At 45.0% G+C, this 12150-nt stretch overlaps 1 protein-coding gene across 2 annotated transcripts in view; it reads left to right on the plus strand.

Annotated features, from left to right (window-relative positions):
* The window catches only part of Slc7a6 (solute carrier family 7 member 6), a 33483-nt gene that overhangs the window by 12496 nt on the left and 8837 nt on the right, over nt 1–12150 (plus strand). For both annotated transcript variants that reach the window (XM_021220057.2, XM_029532565.1), the window contains exon 3: nt 11327–11452. In XM_021220057.2, the coding sequence (XP_021075716.1) occupies nt 11327–11452 (126 nt within the window). The remainder of the gene's footprint in view (nt 1–11326; nt 11453–12150) is intronic.

The raw sequence follows: 12150 nt of genomic DNA on the forward strand, positions 1-12150 counted from the left end.
GATCTCGTGGAGGCATTTCCCCAATTGAAGCTCCTTTCTCTGTGATAACTCCAGCTGTGTCAAGTTGACACAAAACCAGCCAGCACAGAGGGCAAACAATAAAGGTAAGCTCTTCATATTCCCGAGACAGGAAATAGGTACTCCTGGGAAGACGAAGGAAGGTGGGCTGGGCCTGATGTCCTTTCTTTCTTGGCTCTCGTCTAATGGGGTTTCACCACACAGTTTCTGGCCTTGCTGAGATCTTTAAAGACTGAATTTAGGCAGGTATAGTGGTGCACAGTTTTAGTCCCAGTACTTGGGAAGCAGAGGCAGTCATATTTCTGTGAATTAAGGGTAGCTTATTTTTCATAGTGAGTTCCAGGCCAGCCTGGGCTACATAGTGTAGATCCTATCTCAAAGCAGTCAGATAAACAAACACAAAATAAAATCAGCTGGGTGGTGGTGCACTTGGGAGGCAGAGGCAGGTGGACCTCTGAATTTAAGGCTAGCTTACTTTATAGAGTGAGTTTTAGGACAGTTAGGACTACACATTGAAACTCTGTCTTGAATATAGCTGTCTCCTGAGAGGCTCTGCCAGTGCCTGGCAAATACAGAAGTGGATGCTCACAGTCATCCATTGGACGGAGCACAGGGTCCCCAATGAAGGAGCTAGAGAAAGTACCCAAGGAGCTGAGGGGGTTTGCAGCCGCATAGGAGGAACAGCAATATGAACTAACCAGTACCTCCAGAGCTTCCTGGGACTAAACCACCAGTCAACAAACAAACAAAAAACAAACAAAAAACCAAACAAAAAAACAACACATGGTGGGACTCATGGCTCTAGCTGCCTATGTAGCAGAGGATGGCCTAATTGGTCATCAGTGGGAGGAGAGGCCCTTGGTCCTGTGAAGGTTCTATGCCCCAATATAGGGGAATGCCAGGCCCAGAATCGGGAGTGGGTTGGTTGGGGAGCAGGGGGAGTGGGGATAAGTGATTTTTGGAGGGGAAACCAGGAAAGGGGATAACATTTGAAATGTAAATAAAGAAAATAGCTAATTTAAAAGAAAGAAAGAAAGAAAGAAAGAAAGAAAGAAAGAAAGAAAGAAAGAGAAAGAAACCCTGTCTTGAAAACCAAACCAACCAAAATGAAAAATAGGACAGTAGGTTTATGCACTGAGCCTGCTGGCTCACACCTATAATCCCATTACTTGGGAAGCAGAGGCAAAAAGGGGTGCCAAGGCCAACTTGGGTTTCATATCAAGTACCAGACCAGCCAGGGCTGCTTTGTGAGAGAAACCGTGTCTTAAACAAACGACCTGGTGAGTATCTCCATAGGTAAAGCCACTTAACTGCCAAGGTTGACGACTTGAATTGATCCGTAGGATCACGTGGTGGAAAGAGAACACCTGCTCCCACAGGTGTGCTCCGACCTCCCCAAGTGAGAACACTCACAAACATACACACAATAAAGATAACATGTGAAGGTCATTTTAGAGCATCTGCACATCTCTTAGCATTGAGTTTCACAAGGGAAATTCTTGTGTATGTGGGAATGGGTATGACCAAGCATAGAATCGTTTAATGTATTTAGAAGGCTTTTTAGAAGGCTTTATGCATTTGTGCTCCAATATGAGCATCTGCAGTGCCTGTGCATTGGTTTGACAGCAGCATTGTGATTCAGAGAGCAGCCAAGTCCAAGGGGACTAGTATATATGATTTGTGGGTTTTTTTGTAAATGTATTCATGTGTATGGACATTTGGCCTGCATGTATGTCTATGTACCATGTGTGTGCCTAGTGCCCTCAGAGACTAGACAAAAACATTAGGTGCACTGGTACTGCAGTTTTGATGGTTGTGAGCTGCCTTGTAAGTGCTGGGTCCTCTGGAAGAGCAGCCATTGCTCTTAACCACTGAGCATCTCTCCTGACCATGTTTTTGTTGTTAAGATTTATTTATTTATTTATTTTTATTTTATGTATATGAGTGTTTTGCAAGAATATATGTCTGTACCATACCACATGTGTGCTTGGGGCCCTCAGAGGCCAGGAAAGGATGCTAGATTCCCCCAGAACTGGACTTATAGTGGATTGTGAGCTGCCATGTTTGCACTGGGAGTCACACCTGACTCCTTTGCAAGAGTCACAAGTGCTCTTAAATGCTGAGCCATCTCTGCAGCCCCTATAGTTTTTGTTGTTGTTGTTGTTGTTTTGGTTTGGTTTTGGTTTTTTTTGAGACAGGGTTTCTCTGTATAGCTTTGGCTGTCCTGGAACTCACTCTGTAGACCAGGCTGGCCCCGAACTCAGAAATCCACCTGCCGGGGCTGGTGAGATGACTCAGTGGGTAAGAGCACCCAGCTGCTCTTCCAAAGGTCCGGAGTTCAAATCCCAGCAACCACATGGTGGCTCATAACCATCCATAACTAGATCTGATGCCCTCTTCTGGAGTGTCTGAAGACAGCTACTGTGTACTTACATATGATAAATAGATAAATCTTTAAAAAAAAAAAAATCCACCTGCCTCCAAGTGCTAGGATTAAAGGTGTGCGCCACCATGCCCGGCTGCCCCTATAGTTTTTGATACATGGAAGATTATTATTTTCATTTGCTAAGCCTCCCACCCCCTTATGATTCTTGCCATGTTTTCTTGGGTACAGAAAGCCCTCATACCAAGAATTTATTTTTTGATTGAAGTATTGGCATCATCTCCTAGCCATGGGGTTTCTGGTTCTCTCTGACTCCCAGTGTGTTTTACCCAGATTTTTTAGGTTTTGCAATTCTGAGCCTCCTTTCTCAGAGGCACAAGCATTTCCAAAATCTGAGGGCAGGAACTTGTCAGAAGTAGGGTTAAGTTGTCAAATAAAACCATGTTGCAGTCTAACCAATGAGGCTTTGGCATTCAGCTTATTTCCTCCCCTTTTTTTTTTGAGTTTAGGGCATAAGTTCAGACTTTAAACAGAGCTTAGCTATGGTAAAAGGGAGACCATTTGGGTAGGAGTGACATTGAGAGCAACATGATCTATGAATCTATCACATTCTGAGGTGAAAGAAATGAAGGCTCCTCACTGAGTCCTGCCTGAGGTTTTGATAGGTAGAAAGTGACGTCTTGAAATTAAGACATAGACCTTGTTGGTGACTGAGATATTAGAGGAGTATGTACCTTGTTGACTGGGAGATTGCACAAAGAAATTTTTTTTTCTTTTTCTAGCCAGAGGCTGGAGAGATGGCTCAGTCATTAAGAACACTTACTAGCCAGGATAGGGTGGTGGTGCACACCTTTAATCCCAGCACTTGGGAGATCTCTGAGTCCAGGGCCAGTCTGGTCTGCAGAGCACGTTCCAGAAGAGCCAGTGCTACATAGAAACCTCTGCCCCTGACGACAGTAAGAGCTCTCACTGGCGTGGTGGCGCATGCCTTTAATCCCAGCACTTGGGAGGCAGAGACAGGTGGATTTCTGAGTTCGAGGCCAGCCTGGTCTACAAAGTGAGTTCCAGGACAGTCAGGGCTCTACAGAGAAACCCTGTCTCGAAAAAACCAAAAAAAAAGAGCTTACTGCTTACTGTTTGTTCTTCCAGAAGACTGGAGTTCAGTTCTAAGCCCCTGTGTCAGGTGGCTTTCTTCTGCCAATAACTACAGCCCCAGGGGTAGTCAGTGCCTCTGGCTCCACATTTACCCACACTCAAGTGCACATAACCTACTTGCAGACCCATGTATAATAATAGATAATTAAAAATAATAAAAATAAGCATTAAAAAATTTTTTTTCAGACAGGGTCTCACTGTGTAACATATAGACCAGTGAGCCTTGAACTCAAAGAGATCTGATTTCTTCTTGTCTCTCAAGTGTGGGGATCAAAAGCGTGTGGCGTGCCACTTAAGCTGGGCTTTAAGACTAAGTTTTGTTCTAGAATGTAGGATCCAGGAAGCTTCCAAATGCTTAGTCATGGGGCATAGGCTATGAGACCCATATGTAGGCTGGATTGGCCCTCAGACTTGTTAGACCTGCACAATTGCACAGCTCTCTCTCTCTCTCTCTCTCTCTCTCTCTCTCTCCCCTCTCTGTTTCCCTCCCTCCCTCCCTCCCTCCCTCCCTTCTCTGTAGACTAGGGTGGCCTGGAACTTGCTAAATACTCCATGTCTGCCTCAGTCTTCTGAGTACTGGTGTGGTAACTTATTCCTGTAATCTCAGCATTTGGGAAGATGAGGCAGGAGGACTGACCGCTGTGAGTTAAAACGCTGATCTGGGCTAGGAAGTGAGGACTGTGCCAGCCTGAGCTACAAAGCACGATCATGTCTCTAAAACAAACATACAGAATTAGAATATGCACTTTCTCTTGAGGAATCAAGCGCTCTGGCAAATTTGAACCCAGTTCCTGTCCCTCAACACTCAGCTGTGTTTGAATAGCTATCACTTTTGTTAAGTGTCGTGTGTGTATCCAGGCTTCGCTGCCTTTCCCATTTTTGTTGCTTTTTTTTGTTTCGTTTAATTTTTTTTGAGACAGAGTGGCCTGGTATTCACTATGTAGATCAAGGTGGCCTGAACCTCACAGAGATCCGCCCACCTCTGTTTCCTTATTGCTTGGATTAAAGACTCGAACTGCTGTTCTCTGCTGTATAATTGCTTTTTTATTTTTTGTAAATTGTTTGCTTTTTTTATTTGTGTCTGTGTCTGTGTCTGTGTGTGTGTTGTGTTGCAGAAACCAGAAGAGGACATTGTATCCCTTGGAGCTGGTGATTCCGGAAGTTGTAAGCTGCTTAGTGTGCATGCTGAGAACCAAATTCATGTCCTCTGGAAGGGCAGCAAGCCCTACAGGGCCGTCTCTAGCCTTCCCATTTGTTACTTGTTACTTTCCCCTTTGTTACTTCCCATTTGTTGTTGTTGTTTTTTTTGTTGTTGTTGTTGTTTTTTGAGACAGGGTTTCTCTGTATAGCCCTGTATAGCCCTGGCTGTCCTGGAACTCACTTTGTAGACCAGGCTAGCCTCGAAATCTGAAATCCACCTGCCTCTGCCTCCTGAGTGCTGGGATTAAAGGCGTGCGCCACCACACCAGGCTTTGTTACTGCTTTCTTGACCCCTGACAGGATTGCTGCTTCAGGCACTGTCTTCCCACTGCTACCCCCACTCCATTCTCAGGTTACATTCAGCAGGGAAATCTAAGCAATTGGTGGTAGTTGTAGATTTCAGGCTGTCTTACTTATTATCCTACAGTAGTGGTTCTCAGTGGGACCTTAGTTTGGCACAAAGGTGGCATTTATTTGGCAGTATGGAGACATTTTTGGGATGCTAGTACTGGGAAGCAGTGTTACTCTAATCTGTTGGGTAGAGGCTAGGAGTGACGTTGAACACCCTGCCAAACAGGATATATATAGTCTTACAGGCTCCGAATGTCAGTAGTGCTGCAGATGGCAAAGTATCCTAAACACATGCTCTGAGATGTTGGAATTTTCAGTGATGTGTGGGTCTCAGTGTGCTTACTTAACCAACATACTTAGGGGCTCTAGACAACTTAAGGAGCTGTAGAAGAGTAAGGACTTATTCTTCTTTCTGTTTCATTTGTTTGAGACAAGGTTTCATTGTATATGCCAGGCTTGCCTCAAACTGGATCTCCTCTTGCCTCAGCCTACAAAGTACTGGGACTACAGTTGTATATTAACACATTAGGCAAAATAATGCGCTTTTTCCTTTTTCTCAAAAAGTTTTAAATTATTTTTAATTTATTATTATTATTATTTTATTATTATCATTTTGGTTTTTCAAGATGGGTTTCTCTGTGAAGCCTTGGCTGTCCTGGAACTTGATCTGTAGATCAGGCTGGCCTCTAACAGAGATCCACCTACCTCTGCCTCCCAAGTGTTGGGACTAAAGGCATTCACCACTACTTCTGGCTAAAAAAAAATTTAATTACATAAATGTGTGTGTGTACATACGTGTGTGCATGTCATGGCATATGTGTAGAGATCAGAGGACAGCAGAAGAGTAGATTCTCTCTCTCCTGCATGGGTCCTAGGGCTCAAACTCAAGTTGTCCCCTAGATGGTAAGATGGTACTTGCTGAACCATCTTACTTGCTTACCCTTGAACTTCTATTCCTCCTACCTCCCCCTCCCAAATGCTAGGCTGACCGGCTGACAGGCTAGTGCAGCCACTGGGTCTGATTTGGATCTGGGTTATTATATAGAATCATACTTCCCTCTCAACGAATGCTCCTTAGGAAAACAGCCAGCCTGCCTTTGTGAGGATATGGAAGGCGTTCACTAACCTCAGTTCAGCCCTGCTCTGTGGAATAGGGAACGGGGACTACTGCAGTATAGATGGGATTGCAGTTTAGGTTGCCTGGCTACCTCCTTGTCAAGGGAAGGGAGTGTGAGAGGCTCAGTGCAGTCCAGATTTAGCTACATGTATTGTATCGTTTGGGGTTCAACATGCCACAGAAAACCTAAAGCAGAATGGCTGAAACACTGACCTTTTGAGGGTCCAAGGACGTCATTTAAGGTATTGAGATATAAGTTGTGATTTAAGGTATGTGAGAAATGAGGCTAAAAAAAAAAAAAAAATCAATGGAGTTCTGATAAGCTATTAATCTAGCCCAGGTAAAGCACTGGCTATTATTATCATAATCACAGGCTCAAAATTTTAGATTTCCTTGGATCTGACAGACATTTATGTCTCTTGTTAAGTAAGTGTACGGGGTGGCCTGGTGGAACAGCTTTGGGCAGAGCTTCCCCTTCCTGTCTCAGTGCTCTGTCTTGTCCTCAAGTCTGTGGTTTCTTGCCATGGCCTAAGGAGGCTCCTTAAGCTCCAACGGTTTGCATGTAGCTTACTAGAAGGACAAAGGAAGGCATGCTTTGCTTCAGAGATGCTTCCTGAGGCCCAACCCGAAACATCTGTTTATGTCCTTAGGTAAAATCTATGTAGGTCATCTACCTGTCAGGAATTCTGGGACATCTGGGACATCATTTAGCCATGACTTCAGCTAAAGTTTCTATTGAGGAGAAAGGAGGGAAAATACTGGAAGGTGACAAACAGTCTGCTACAGAGTGACTTTGGGGAATTTGTAACAAGTTCCCAGAAGGGTTAGGCTAGGCTCAGTTTCAGACTATCCGGATAGCATGCAGAACAATGTTGTGTTCAGTCCCTAGAACCACCAGGATAAACTAAAACTAAGCTCTCAGAGAGCCTTGGAGACTATTGTATGGGTCCGTGCTCGTTGACGTTGGCTTGTCTAGCATGGAAAGAGGATCAGAAGAGGAAGGAGTAGAGGTTTGAGTTGTAGCACCTGGCCTCCAGGCTCCGTCTGGTAAGCTGGATGGGGCTGGGTGATCTTGGAAGCACATGACTGTGTGGGTCTGTGGCGAAATCTTGTTTGCTAATTAGAAGCAGGCAAGCGGTCAAGGGATTTGGCTTCTATTTGGTAGACTGTGTTCTTTGGCAAGATTGAGAGCGTGAGGCAAGTTAGGTGCCTGGGGCCAGCTCTGAGGATATACTTACTCTCTGGGATTCCTTTGCTTGATTCCCTGAGAGGGAGTGTTTCTTAGATTGTGTGCCCTAGGCATTTGACTCACTTCATCCTACAGGTCCGCTCTCTCTGGCAAGTGTGCTGTGACTCATTAACTCCTTGTGTTGAGAAAGAAGCAAATGCTTGGTGAATCAAAATGTAAGAGAACACGCCGTAGAGAAAGGCTCGCTTCCTCTCCAGCTCTTTAGTGTTTCTCTGTCAGTCTTCCCGACCAGGTGCCCTTGGTGCCTCTCCAGCTGGCCTTCGGAATAGGCCCTGCTGGCACTCCCTGAGGCATGCCTTCCCTCGTCTTTTGATACAGTCATTGGCTCCACTGCAAGCTGTGTTTACTTGTGTGTAGAAATGACCACGTCTGCAGGGAGTCTGTGGAAGAGTAGAGGGAGGGAGAGAGGAGCAAGCCTGAGACCAGTGCCTGCTTGCTCGTGGGCTGAGGGCAGGACACATGCTCAGTGAACCCAGCTAGGCTTTTGTGTCTCTTCTCTGATGTCAGTTTTTGGTCTTTCTCTCTTGCCCCCTTTTCTCTGTCTCTACCTCGCCTTTGTCTCCCTTCTCTGTCTTTTTTCTCCATTTCTGTGCAGTTCTTTGTATTTTGGTCTTTCCTCCCACAAGTTCATGCCTTATTTCTTCTGCTTCTTCTGTGGTCTTGCTTTCTTTCTCTGCTGGCGGCTTCTGTTCTGCTGTTAGTCAGGGCTTCTGTGGGTTTTGACTTCGTGTAGTTCTTTTTTTTTTTTTTTTTTTTTTTTTTTTGTTTGTTTTTTTTTTTTTTTTTTTTTGAGACAGGGTTTCTCTGTGCAGTCCTGGCTGTCCTGGAACTCACTCTGTAGACCAGGCTAGCCTCGAACTCAGAAATCCACCTGTCTCTGCCTCCCGAGTGCTGGGATTAAAGGCGTGTGCCACCACCGCCTGGCGACTTCGTGTAGTTCTAGACTCTAAGCGTTCCTTGTTGCTAGTAGATAGACTCACTCTCTTGGTATTCTGGGAAAGATAACTTACAGGTCCAGATTGGATCCATTGTTTGGCTTGAGCAAGTCTGAGGGGAAAGAGAGCAAGTCCTAACAGAGAGATGGACAAGCACCTCAAATTGTGCTCACTGTTATATTGGTGGTTGTTTACTGCTGGTTGTTAACTGTGTATGTTAGCTGAGTATGTATCCAGGCTTAGCCAGAGAGAACTTTGATCAGCAGTTGATTCCTATGAAGACTTTCAGCAGCACACATTCCTTTGGTGCACCCTTTTCCCACCAACCTCCTTAACCATTGTAACCCAACCCCATGTAATTGTTTCATTATTGTCTGAACTCCCCGCACCCCCTTATATGACTGTCTGGTGAGTACCTGTATTATTTGGAAGCATATTTTTAAAGATGTTTTTCTTATGTGTATGAGTGTTTGCTAGCATATGTGTGTCTGGTTACCATGGAGGTAAAGGACACCAGTTCTTCTGGAACTAGGGTTACAGATAGTTTTGAGTTACCTTTTATGTGCTGGGAATTGAACCCTGGTTCTCTGGACGAGTGAGGCTCTTGAAACACACGGAGGCTGTTCTGTCACATGTGGTAATTTTCACAGCTGGCCCTGGAACACTATTCTTTTGAGTGGAGATTGGTCCACCTTTTGATAACTGTCCCAGGGAACTGACTGTTAACTGAAAGCCATTAATACCTTGCCTGCAACTGGGGCTCTTTGCTGGAGTATGAGCTTTCTTTACACGTGTTATAACTGCTGTTTCCCTCTGAGAGTTTGTGGTCTTTCAGAAACAAGACTGAGATAACTGAGGGAGAGACCTCCAGGACTGTAGCATTTGATACTATGATGGTTTCTATATGTTCGGCCCAGGGAGTGGCACTATTAGAAGGTGTGATCCTATTGGAGTTGGTGTGACCTTATTGAAATAGGTGTGTCACTGTGGGTGTGGGCTATAAAATCTTCACCCTAGCTGCTTGGAAGTCAGTATTCTGCTAGCAGCCTTCAGATGAAAATGTAGAGCCAGGTGTGGTGGTGCACACCTTTAATCCCAGTACTCGGGAGGCAGAGGCAGGTGGATTTCTGAGTTTGAGGTCAGCCTGGTCTACAAAGTGAGTTCCAGGACAGCCAGGGCTATACAGAGAAACCCTGTCTCAAAAAAAAAAAACAAAAAAGAAAAGAAAATGTAGAACTCTCAGCTCCTCCTGCACCGTGCCTGCCTGGATGCTGCCATGCTTCCACCTTGATGATAATGGACTGAACCTCTGAACTTGTAAGCCAGTGCCAATTAAATGTTGTCTTTTAGACTTTCATTGGTCATGGTGTCTGTTCACAGCAGTAAAACCCTAACTAAGACAGATACTAAACTGTATTGTGAAGCGAGAATGTGAAGGGGAGAAGAAACTTGTGCTTCCCAGTTTATTTGGGGAAGGTTTTCAGAGGGAGTAGGGGCTAAGCTAGGCCTTGGAAGTAGATGTCAGTACTGGCTGTGACAAGGAGAGGGTAAAACTCTTCGTATATGAATCTGGCATAGGTAAGGGAGAGCCCACCTAAAGGAGCAGTCGTGGGAGTGCGTGCACGTGGCTGAGAGAATGGGCCCCAAGAGTTTATAAAAGACAGCATTTAGGTGGGGGCTTGCATACAGTTTCAGAAGGTTAGTCTATTATCATCATGGCAGGGGCATGACAGGAGCACGGTGGCACTTGTGGTGCTGGAGTAAGAGCAGGAGCTTTTGAAATCTCAAGCCTACCCACAGTGGCACAGTTTCTCCAACAAGGCCAGACCTCTCAATCCTTCTAATCCTCAAACATCTCCACTCCCTGGTGACTAAGCATTCAAATATATGAGCCTTATGGGGACTGTTTGCACTCACAACACCGCAAGGTGTATGCAAGGTGTATATTAAGGTTTTTTTTTTTGTTTGTTTGTTTTTTGGTTTGTTTGTTTTTGGAAGGTAGGGACAGTACTTAGAGGTGTCACTATTACCTTTTTGCTACAGAAGCCCTTGGATAATTGCTCTTATGTTCTCCCCTCGATGAAAGCTTTTGTTATTTTATAGGAACAGAGTTCTCTCTGTGGGTTAAGCTTTAATCAGCTAGCAGTTCGCAGCCATCAGTAATCTACAGGGCTCAGATGTTATTGAGATGCATGAGTGTGCATCTCAAAGGCTACAGGGCTGGCATGGGTCTAAGAAGCTCTCAGGGAGGCTCCTTCTCTATGGGATCTGATGAGAGTTGTCAGGTTTGCATTGGCATAGGGGTAGGGAGAGCATTAATTAGCACTTAGGGATGCAAGCTTGGGAACGATAGTCACTTTCAGCCTTAGTTTCTTCATGTATAAGATGGGGAACAGACATTTGTATTTGGGGGATTGTGAGAATTAGTAGTCAAGGATGCCTGTGAAATTGTCACTACATACCACACACACACACACACACACACACACACACACACAACTTTAGGTGATTGGTCATCAGAATTCAAATTTACCTCATTTGTTAATGGATCCTTTTTGTCCCTACTGTCTGTGACTAGGGACAGGTCTTGTGCCTCTCATTTGGCACCTTGGGAGTGTGGTTGGGGAAGAGTGGGTGAAGTGAGACCAGCTGTTCTTGGTGCTAGGGAACATTTCCAGAAATCGTTCTGGCAGTTTAGAACATGTATCTGTTCATACATGCCCTAGTAGCTTAGGCTACAGTGTAGGGTATTCATCCGTTCTGGGCTGGCCCACGTGCTCTTCCTGCTGCTCCACGTCTCATTGTTCTGTCGTTCCTCTAACTCAGCAAGGAAGGGCAGAAGAATTCTTCCCGTAGAGAGTTTGGGGTCTTGTGTGCTCAGCCTAAGCCTGCCAGTAATACTATGGTTTTCCTTCTAGGTCTGCTGACATTTGTGAACTGTGCCTACGTGAAGTGGGGCACACGAGTACAAGACACATTCACGTATGCCAAGGTCCTGGCACTCATTGCCATCATTATCATGGGCCTTGTTAAACTGTGCCAGGGTAAGAGGGGCTGAGGTGGGGAGAAGGGTCACTATCTTCTGCGGTCTCTGGCTTCCTGAGGAGGATATGGGGACTCAGCTAGCTTCATCTTTCAGCACGTTTAGAGTACGTTCTAGAGTGTTGTCAGGGAACATGAGAGATGGTTATGAATCTGTTCCTGGGATTTGTCAGCCAGGCTAGCTTGGCCAACTAACTGGACATGTTAAATGTCAGGTTCTCCTGAGGGCTTCTGTGGAAACAAAGAGCATTGCAGAAAGCCAGGAAAACTCTTGGGAGTTCTTGAAACTTGGAGTATAATTTGGTCATTCATAGTAGCTATCCAGGACTGTAGATTACTGTCTCCCAATTGTGGTCTGTAGTCACCAAGCGGTGAGGGGAAACCTGACTTTCCTGGAGAGGGGCAGTAGGGAAGGGGTGCCTGGTCATTTTGCAGTATTTATTGTTTGTCTAGACTTGTGTTAAACATTATATTGAGGAATCTCCCCAAAAAAGTCAGCTCTAAAAAATGTCAGAATGTTGTAAAATGGGCGTTGTCTTTCCTATGTTGGCCTTTTTTATTTTTAATTTTTAAGTTTTATATTTTTTTTTTCTTTTTTCTGAGACAGAGTTTCTCTGTATAGCCCTGGCTGTCCTGGAACTCACTCTGTAGACCAGGCTGGCCTCGAACTCAGAAATCCGCCTGTGAGCTATCTGCACCT

The sequence above is a fragment of the Mus pahari genome, chromosome 20, assembly GCF_900095145.1.
Source record: "Mus pahari chromosome 20, PAHARI_EIJ_v1.1, whole genome shotgun sequence".
Classification (NCBI taxonomy): domain Eukaryota; kingdom Metazoa; phylum Chordata; class Mammalia; order Rodentia; family Muridae; genus Mus; species Mus pahari.